The sequence below is a fragment of the Hemitrygon akajei genome, chromosome 3, assembly GCF_048418815.1.
Source record: "Hemitrygon akajei chromosome 3, sHemAka1.3, whole genome shotgun sequence".
NCBI lineage: Eukaryota > Metazoa > Chordata > Chondrichthyes > Myliobatiformes > Dasyatidae > Hemitrygon > Hemitrygon akajei.
Genome location: NC_133126.1, coordinates 194,741,969 through 194,752,366, shown reverse-complemented (window position 1 = coordinate 194,752,366; position 10,398 = coordinate 194,741,969). Strand labels below are relative to the sequence as shown.

Genomic DNA, 10,398 nt, shown 5'->3' with positions numbered 1-10,398 from the left:
TCATAGTCAGCACAAGACCTGTGCTAATAAAGGAATAAATGGATATTTGGATCCCAAATACCCACTCATCTCTCCATCCCATAACCCAGATGGGACTTCAGAAAAGCAAACCCCTGGTACACATTGCACGCACCCACCACTCTGTGTAAAAAAACTACCTCCGACATCCCCCCCCCCATAATTTCCTCCAATCACATTAAAATTATGCCCCTTGGTATTAGCCATTTCTGCCCTGGGAAAATGTCTCTAGCTATCTACTGAATCTATGCCTCTTATTATCTTGTACACCTATATCAAGTAACCTCTCATCCTTCTTTGCTCCAAAGAGAAAAGCCCTCGCTTGCTCAACCTGTCCTCATAAGACAAGCTCTCAAATCAAGGCAACATCCTGGTAAATCTCCACTCCTCACTAAAGCTTCCACATCCTTCCTATAATGAGATGACTAGAACTCAACACAATACCTAACTAGGTCTAACCAGGGATTTATAGAGTACAACATTATCTCATGGCTCTTGAACTCAATCTCCCGACTAATGAAGGCCAACACATTATATGCCTTCTTAACCAATCAGCTTGCAAGGCAAGTTTCAGGGATGTATAGATGTCGGCCTCAAGATCCCTGTTCCTCCACACTGTCAAGAATCATACCAGCAACCCTATATACTGCCTTCAAATTTGAAAGTGAATCACTTCACACTTCTCTGGGTTGAACTCCATCTGCCACTTCTCAGCCCAGCACTGCATCCTGTCAACGTCCACAACTCCACCAACCATCCACACTACCCACAACACCACCAACCTCTGTGTCATCTGCAAATTTACTAACCCATCCTTCCACTTCCTTATCCAAATCAGTTGTAAAAATCAAAAAATGCAGGGGGTCACAAAAGAGATCCCTGCAGAACACCACTGGTCACCCACCTCCAGGCAGATTAGGTTTCACCTGCCTTCTGTGAGCAAAACAATTCTGAATTTACACCGCCAAGTCTCTCTGATCCCATGCCTCCTAACTTTCTGACTGAGTCTACCATGGGGAATCTTGTTAAATGCCTTATTAAAATCCATATACACATCCACTGCTCTATCTTCATCAATATACTTTGCCATATCCTCAAAAATGAAATCAGTCAGGCTCTTAAGGTATGATCTGCCTCTTACAAAGCCATGTTGACTATCCCTAATGATATGCTTCCTCAAATGCTCGTAAGTTTGTCTCTAAGAATCTTCTCCAATAATTTCACCACCTCTGAAGTGAGCCTCACTAGTCTATAATTCTCAGGGCTATCCCTACCCCTCCTCTTGAGCAAATGAATAACTTTGCCACCCTTCAATCATCGGGTACCATTCTTGTGGTCAGTGAGGATACAAAGATCATTGCCAAGGGTGCAGCAATATCTTCTCTCACTTCACGTGGTAACCTGGGGTGTATCATGTCTGGCACCAGGGACCATCAATCCTAATGCTTTTCAAAAGATCCAGCACTTTCTCTTTCTTAATGATGACACGTTCTAGCACATCAGCCTGCTTTATGCTGTCCTCACAACTGTCAAAGTCCTTCCCACTGGTGAATACTGAAGCAAAGTACTCATTAAGGACCTCCTTCAACTCCATGTACATTTCCTCTACTATCACTGATCGGTCCTACTCTCAGTCCAGTCATCCTCCTGTTCTTCACATAAATGTACAGCACCTTGGTGTTTTCCATAATCCTACTTGTCAAGACCTTCTCATGCCTTTTTCTAACTCTCCTAAATCCATTCTTCAGCTCTTTCCTGGTTACCTTGTAACTTTCTGGAGCCCTATCTCCCTCCTCCCTCATCTGCCTGTTGTCCCCCCTCACCTGAATCCACCTCTCACCCATCGGCTCCTGCTACACACCATCCCTTTCACTTTTCTATACTGGCCTTCCCTCCTCTCTCCCCCTCTTCCCTCCCTTCCTTTCTTCCTCTTTTCCTTTGATTTGTTCTTTCTTTCTTTCCAGTCCTGCCGTGGATCTCAATCCAAATTATTGACTGTCCATCTCCCTCTACAGATACTGTCTGACCCCCTGAGCTCCTCCCAATCCTTTGTGCATCCCTCATCAGCCCCTCCCTCAGGGCCAGGCCAAGCCTGCGGGTGAGGGCACACACCTGGCAGCGAGTGTATGAACTCCCACACATGATCGACAGTCCAGGTCGTCGGGTCGGCGTGTAGCACATCACCATATTCCGAAGCCTCCCTCATCCTGAGCTCACGCATCTCCCGCTCCCGCTCATTTTGGCGCCGACGAGTCGTCATAGCGACACTCACAGCCTCCTCAGGCACTGGTGGGTTGGATGTGGCCGAAGCCTCTTCTGCAGGAGGGAAAACAACTGGTGTCTGGGAGAAGTGAAAAAAAGAGATTGTTGGTAGGTTGACTAATAAAATCACAAAGAACTTGAGAACTCTATGGTTAGTTTACAATGAAATCTGATGATTCAAATCCTTTCATCCTTCCTTCTGATCTCACACCACACTCCTCTAAACCTTTCTTATCCATCTGCCAGTCCAAATGCTTTCAAAATTGCACCTGCTTTCACCAGTTCCTGTGGCAGCTCATTCCACATTCCGACCACCCAATGTGAAAAACTTGCCTCTCAGGTCCTCTTTGAACCTTACCACCCTCATCATAAACCTATGGCTTATAGTTCTGGACTGCCTTACCCTGGGGAAAAAGGACTGTAACAATCCACCTTACCTACCACTCATCGTCCCCGCCATGAGAGGTGGAAATGGGTAAGGCAGCCAAAAGGGCTCTAGTGAAACTGTGCAGGCCAATCCCCTGCAGAGTGGATTACAGAAACGTTGGCGTTATCAATAGGTCATCTATGGCCTATTGTCCGCTGGGAGGTAAGAGCTCAAGAAGAAGATGAATCCATCTTATTATACTCCTCATGATTTCAAAGTTCAAAGAAAACTTATTATCAAAGTACATTCTGTTAATGTTTATCATATACAGCCCTGAGATTCATTTACTTGAGGGCATAATAAATCCATAATAGAATCAATGAAAGACTGCACCAGCTTTGGTGCTCAACCAGTGTGCTAAAGTCAACCATATGAGGCATGACTGCGCAGGCGCGTGGACGTCAGCGAATTAGACCAGCAGAAGAATTTAAAAAGAAGACAGCATTATAGAGCGGGCACGAGGTAGAGGGAGACAGAGCAGGAGGGCTTCGGCACAACGGGGCTTCGGCGATAACGGGTTGAAATGAGATTAAGTTACTTGTGAAGAATAGGATTAGGAAGTATGTCTGCAAGGTCGGTGTTCTGTACTAGGTGTCAGATGTGGGACGTCCAGGAGACTCCCAGCCTCCCAGATGGCCACATCTGCACCAGGTGTGTCAAGCTGCAGCTCCGTAGGGACCAGAATAGGGAACTGGAGATGCAGCTTGATGAACTTTGTCTGGTCAGGGAGAGTGAGGAGGTGATAGAGAAGAGCCATAGGCAAGTAGTCATATCAGGGCCTCGGGAGACAGATAAAGGGGGTAACAGTCAGGAGAGGGAAGGGCAATAGTTAAATCCTAGAGAGTACCCCTGTGGCTGTCCCCCTTAACAATAAGTACTCCTGTTTGAGTACTGTTGGGGGAAGTGGGGAATGACCTACCTGGAAGAAGCAACAGTGGCCATACCTCTGACATAGAAGGACAGGAAGAGGATGGCAGCAGTGATAGGGGACTCAATAGTTAGGGGGTCAAACAGGCAATTCTGTGGATGTGGGGAAGAAACAGATGGTAGATTGCCTCCCAGGTGCCAGGGTCTGGGATTCTTCTGATCGTGTCCATGATATCCTGAAGTGAGAAGCTGAACAGCCAGAGGTCATGGTACATTTTGGTACCAACGACATAGGTAAGAAAGGGAGGAGGTCCTGAAAACAGACTACAGGGAATTGGGAAAGAAGCTGAGAAGCAGGACCTCAAAAGTAGTAATCTCAGACTTACTGCCTATGCCACGCAACAGTTAGTATAGGAATAAAGTGAGGTGGAGGATAAATGCATGGCTGAGGGATTGGAGCAAGGGGCAGGGATTCAGATTTCTGGATCATTGGGACCTCTTTTGGATTAGGCATGACCTGTACAAAAAGGACAGGTTGCACTTGAATCCCAGGGAGACCAATATTCTGGCAGGGAGGTTTGCTAAGGCTATTGAGGAGAGTTTAAACTAGAATTGATGAGGGTTGGGAGCCAGACTGAAGAGATGGAGGAAGGGGTGGTTGGCTCATGAACAGAGAAAGCTTGCAGGCAGTGTCAGAAGGAGACTAGACAGGTGATGGAGAAGGGATGCGTTCAGACTGATGGTTTAAGATGTCTCTATTTCAATGCAAGGAGTATCATGAACAAGGCAGATGAGCTTAGACAACACACACAAAATGCTGGTGGAACACAGCAGGCCAGGCAGCATCTATAGGAGAAGCACTGTTGACATTTCGGGCCGAGACCCTTTGTCAGGATGAGCTTAGAGCATGGATCAGTACTTGGAGCTATGATGTTGTGGCCATTACAAAGACTTGGATGGCTCAGAGGCAAGAATGGCTACTTATAGTACCAGGTTTTAGATATTTCAGAAAGGACAGGGAGGGAGGCAAAAGAAGTGGAGCTGTGGCACTGCTGATCAGAGATCATGCCACTGCTGCAATAAAGGAGAAAGTCATGGAGAGATTGTCTACTGAGTCTCTGTGGGTGGAAGCTGGAAACAGGAAGGGGTCAATAACTCTACTGGGTGTTTTTATAGACCACTCAATAGTAACGACGACACCAAGGAGCAGATAGGGAGACAGATTCTGTAATGGCACAGTAATAACAGGGTTGTCATGATGGGGGATTTTAATTTCCCAAATACTGATTGACATTTCCCTAGAGCAAGGGATTTAAATGGAGTGAAGTTTGTTAGGCATGTTTAGGAAAGCTTCCTGACACAGTATGTACATAAGCCTTACAAGAGAAGAGGCTGTACTTGATCTGGTATTTGAAAATGAACCTGGTCAGGTGTCAGGTCTCTCAGTGGGAGAGCATATTGGAGATAGTGATCACAATTCTATCTCCTTTGCCATAGCATTGGAGAGGGACAGGACAGACAGGTTAGGAAAGTGTTTGAGTAAGGGGAAATATGAAGCTATCAGGCAGGAGCTTGGAATCATAAATTGGGAGCAGATGTTCTCAGGGAAATATATGGCAGAAATGTGGCAAATGTTCAGGGGATATTTGCATGGTGTTCTGCATAGGTATGTTCCAATGAGACAGAGAAAGGATAGTAGGGTACAGGTACCATGGTGAACAAAGGCAGTTGAAAATCTAGTCAAGAAGAAAAGCTTATGAAGGGTTCAAAAAACTAGGTAATTAGATAGAGATCTGGAAAAGTATAAGGCTAGCAGGAGGGTGCTTAAGAATAAAATTACGAGAGTGAGAAGGCCATGGCGAGCAGGATTAAGGAAAACCCCAAGGCATTCTACAAGTATGTGAAGAGCAAGAGGATAAGATGTGAAAGAATAAGACCAATCAGGCATGACAGTGGAAAAGTGTGCATAGAACTGGAGGAGGTAGCGGAGGTACTTAATGAATACTTTGCTTCAGTATTCGTTACAGAAAAGGACCTTGGCGATTGTAGGAATGACTTACAGCGGACTGAAAGCTTGAGCATATAGACATTAAGAAAGTGGATGTGCTGGAACTTTTGGAAAGCATCAAGTTGGATAAATCACTGGGACCGGACGAGATATACCCCAGGCTACTGTGGAGAGTGAGGGAGGAGATTGCTGAGCTTCTGGCAATGATCATTCTGGCATCATCCATGAAATTAGAGGTTCTGGAAGATTGGAGGGTTACAAATGTTGTTCCCTTATTCAAGAAAGGGAGTAGGGATAGCCCAGAAAATTACAGACCAGTGAGTGGTTGGTAAGTTGATGGAGAAGATCCTGAGATGCAGGGTTTACGAACATTTGGAGAAGCATAATATGATAAGGAATAGTCAGCATGGCTTTGTCAAAGGCAGGTCATGCCTTACGAGCCCGATTGAATTTTTTGAGGATGTGACTAAGCACATTGATGAAGGTAGAGTAGTAGATGTAGTATATATGGATTTCAGCAAAGCATTTGATAAGGCACCCCATGCAAGGCTTATTTAGAAAGTAAGTAGGCATGAGATCCAAGGAGACCTTGCTTTGTGGATCCAGAACTGGCTTGCACAGAGAAGGCCAAGGGTGATTGTAGATGGGTCATATGGGTCACATGGAGGCTTGTGACCAGTAGTGTGCCTCAGGGATCTGTTCTGGTACCCCTTCTCTTTGTGATTTTTATAAATGACCTGCATGAGGAAGTGGTGGGATGGGTTACTATATTTGCTGATGACACAAAGGTTGGGTGGTGTTGTGTATATTGTGAAGGACTGTCAGAGGTTACAGCGGGACATCAATTAAGAGCAAAACTGGGCTGAGAAGAGGCAGATAGAGTTCAACCCAGATAAGTGTGAGATGGTTCATTTTGGTAGGTCAAATATGATGGCACAATATGGTATTAATGGTAAGACTTGGCAGTGTTGAGCATCAGAGGGTTCTTGAGGTCTGAGTCCATAGGACACTCAAAGTTGCTACACAGGTTGACTGTGTGGTTAAGAAGGCATACAGTGTAATGGCCTTCATCAACCGTGGGACTGAGTTCAAGAGCCGAGAGGGAATGTTGCAGTTATATAGGACCCTGGTCAGACTCCACTTGGAGTACTCTGCTCAGTTCTGGTCACTTCACTAAAGGAAGGATGTGGAAACTATACAAAGGGTGCAGAGGAGATTGACAAGGATGTTGCCTGGATTGGACAGCATGCCTTACGAGAATAAGTTGAGTGAACTCAGCCCTTTCTCCTTGGAGCAACGGAAGATGGTGACCTGATAGAGCTGTACAAGTTGATGAGAGGCATTGATCATGCAAATAGTCAGAGGCTTTTTCCCAGGGCTGAAATGGATAACATGAGAGGGTACAGTTTTAAGGTGCTTGGAAGTAGGTACAGAGATGTCAGGGGTAAGTTTTTTATGTAGAGTGGTGACTGTGTGCACTGCCGACGACAGTGGGGGAGGCGGATACAAAAGGGTCTTTTAAGAGACTCCTAGATAGGTACATGGAGTTGCGAACAATAGAGGGCTATGGGTATACCGAGGTAATTTCTAAAGTAAGCACATGTTCAGCAGAGCATTGTGGGCCGAACAGCCTGTATTATGCTGTAGGTTTTCTATGTTTCTATGTTTATGTTTCACACTAGTCTCATTTACCCATAGGATATCTGCAGATGCTGGAAATTCAAACAACACACACAAAATGCTGGTGGAACACAGCAGGCCAGGCAGCATTTATAAGGAGAAGCACTGTTGACGTTTCCGGCCGAGACCCTTCGTCAGCACTAACTGAAAGGAAAGATACTAAGAGATTTGAAAGTAGTAGGGGGAGGAGAAAATGCGAAATGATAGGAGAAGACCGGAGGGGGTGGGGTGAAGCTGAGAGCTGGAAAGGTGATTGGCAAAAGGGATACAGAGCTGGAGAAAAGAAAGGATCATGGGATGGGAGGCCTCGGGAGAAAGAAAGGGGAGGGGGAAGCACCAGAGGGAGATGGCGAACAGGCAAACAACTAAATATGTCAGGGATGGGGTAAGAAGGGGAGGAGGGGCATTAACGGAAGTTAGAGAAGTCAATGTTCATGCCATCAGATTGGAGACTACCCAGCCGGTATATAAGGTGTTGTTCCTCCAACCTGAGTTTGGATTAATTTTGACAGTAGAGGAGGCCATGGTTAGACATATCAGAATGGGAATGGGACGTGGAATTAAAATGTGTGGCCACTGGGAGATCCTGCTTTCTCTGGCGGACCGAGCGTAGGTGTTCAGCGAAACGGTTTCCCAGTCTGCGTCGAGTCTCACCAATATATAAAAGGCCACACCGGGAGCACCAGACACAGTATACCACACCAGCCGACTCACAGGTGAAATGTCGCCTCACCTGGAAGGACTGTCTGGGGCCCTGAATGGTGGTGAGGGAGGAAGTGTAAGGGCAGGTGTAGCACTTGTTCTCCTTACAAGGATAAGTGCCGGGAGGGAGATCGGTGGGAAGGGATGGGGGGGACAAGTGGACAAGGGAGTCGTGCAGGCAGCGATCCCTGCGGAAAGCAGAAGGGGGAGGGAAAGATGTGCTTGGTGGTGGGATCCTGTTGGAGGTGGCGGAAGTTACGGAGAATTATACATTGGACCTGGAGGCTGGTGGGGTGGTAGGTGAGGACAAGGGGAACCCTATCCCGAGTGGGGTAGCAGGCGGATGGGGTGAGGGCAGATGTGCGGGAAATGGGAGAGATGTGTTTGAGAGCAGAGTTGATGGTGGAAGAAGGGAAGCCCCTTTGTTTAAAAAAGGAAGGCATCTCCTTCATCCTGGAATGAAAAGCCTCATCCTGAGAGCAGATGCGGCGGAAATGGAGGAATTGTGAGAAGGGGATACCATTTTTGCAAGAGACAGGGTGGGAAGAGGAATAGTCCAGGTAGCTGTGAGAGTCTGTAGGCTTATAGTAGATATCAGTAGATAAGCCGTCTCCAGAGATGGAGACAGAAAGATCAAGAAAGGGAGGGAGGTGTCAGAAATGGACCAGGTAAATTTGAGGGCAGGGTGAAAGTTGGAGGCAAAGTTAATGAAGTCAACGAGCTCAGCATGTGTGCAGGAGGCAGCGCCAATGCAGTCATCGATGTAGCGAAGGAGAAGAGGGGGACGGATACCCGTATAGACTTGGAACATGGACTGTTCCACAAAGCCAACAAAAAGGCAGGAATAACTGGGACCCATACAGGTGCCCATGGCTACACCCTCGGTTTGGAGGAAGTGGGAGGAGCCAGAGGAGAAATTATTGAGAGTAAGAACTAATTCCGCTAGACAGAGGAGAGTGGTGGTAGAGGGGAATTGGTTAGGTCTGGAATCCAAAAAGAAGCGAAGAACTTTGAGACCATCCGGGTGGGGGATAGAGGTATATAGGGACTGGACGTCCATGGTGAAAATAAGGCGGTGGGAGCCAGGGAACTTAAAATCATTCAAAAAATTCAAAGCATGAGAAGTGTCACGAACATAGGTGAGAAGAGATTGAACAAGGGGGGATAAGACAGTGTCAAGATATGCAGAAATTAGTTCAGTGGGGCAGGAGCAAGCTGAGACAATAGATCTACCTGGACAGGCAGGTTTGTGGATCTTGGGTAGGAGGTAGAAACGGGAAGTGCGGGGTGTGGGAACTATGAGGTTGGTGGCAGTGGATGGGAGATCCCCAGAGCCGGTAAGGTTGGTGATGGTACAGGAGACAATGGCCTGGTGTTCCTTAGTGGGGTCATGATCAAGGGGTAAATAAGAGAAGGTATCAGAGAGTTGTTGCTGTGCCTCAGCCAGGTAGAGGTCAGTACGCCAGACAACAACAGCTCCCCCCTTATCAGCAGGTTTTATAGTGAGGTTGGGATTGGTGAGGAGAGAGCGGAGAGCAGAGTGTTCAGAAGGAGTGAGGTTGGAATTGGAACAGGGTGTGGTGAAGTCCAGACGGTCGATGTCTCGTCGGCAATTAGCAATAAAGAGATCCAGAGCAGGCAGAAGACCAGAGCGGGGTGTCCATGAAGAGGAGGAGGGTTGAAGACGGGAGGGAGGAGGGTTGAAGACGGGAGAAGGGGTCATTGGTGGGGGTAGGAAAGTCCTTGTCAAAGAAGTAAGCTTGGAGACGGAGCCGGCGGAAGAGTTTAGTGTCGTGGCGTACGTGGAACTCACTGAGGTGTGGGCGAAGGGGGACAAAGATGAGGCCCTTACTGAGGACAGAGCACTCTGCCTTAGAGACTTGAAGGTCGGAGGGAATGGTAAAGACCCGGCACGGATCAGAGGGGGGAGGGAGCCTGGTGGTGTCGGTGGAGAGGGAAGAGTTGGGGTGAGAGGAAGATGGAACCTCTGAGGGCCCAGGAGCTGACGATGGGATCTGAGGGAGAGGGGATTTCAGAGTGGTGGTGGGGGAAGGGGAAACGGGAGTCACAATCGCAGCATGTGAAGACCCGGCCTGGAGTTCAAGGCTGGAGTCGCAGTCGGTGGTTGTGCAATCGCTTTGATACTGTCCATGGTTGCTGGAACCCATGTTGATGGTGCTGGAGTCCGGGTTTTCAATATGCCCTGGGTTGCTGGGACAGCCGAGATCGACGGCGGGGGCCAATCCCTGGTCGTTGGAACCTGCGTTGATGGTGCTGGAGTCCAGGTTTTCAATATGCCCTGGGTAGCTGGGGCAGCCGAGATCGACGGCGGGGGCAAATCCATGGCCGTTGGAACATGCAGTGATGGTGCTGGAGTCCGGGTTTTGAATATGCCCTGGGTATTAACCCATTGTTGGTCTGTATCCCAATAATC

The 10,398-nt window shown here is 47.6% G+C and overlaps 1 protein-coding gene across 2 annotated transcripts in view; it reads right to left on the bottom strand.

Annotated features, from left to right (window-relative positions):
* Positions 1 to 10,398, bottom strand: part of LOC140725772 (polyhomeotic-like protein 3) — a 163,520-nt gene that overhangs the window by 14,440 nt on the left and 138,682 nt on the right. For both annotated transcript variants that reach the window (XM_073041658.1, XM_073041659.1), the window contains exon 15: positions 2,131 to 2,359. In XM_073041658.1, coding sequence (XP_072897759.1) covers positions 2,131 to 2,359 — 229 coding nt within the window. The remainder of the gene's footprint in view (positions 1 to 2,130; positions 2,360 to 10,398) is intronic.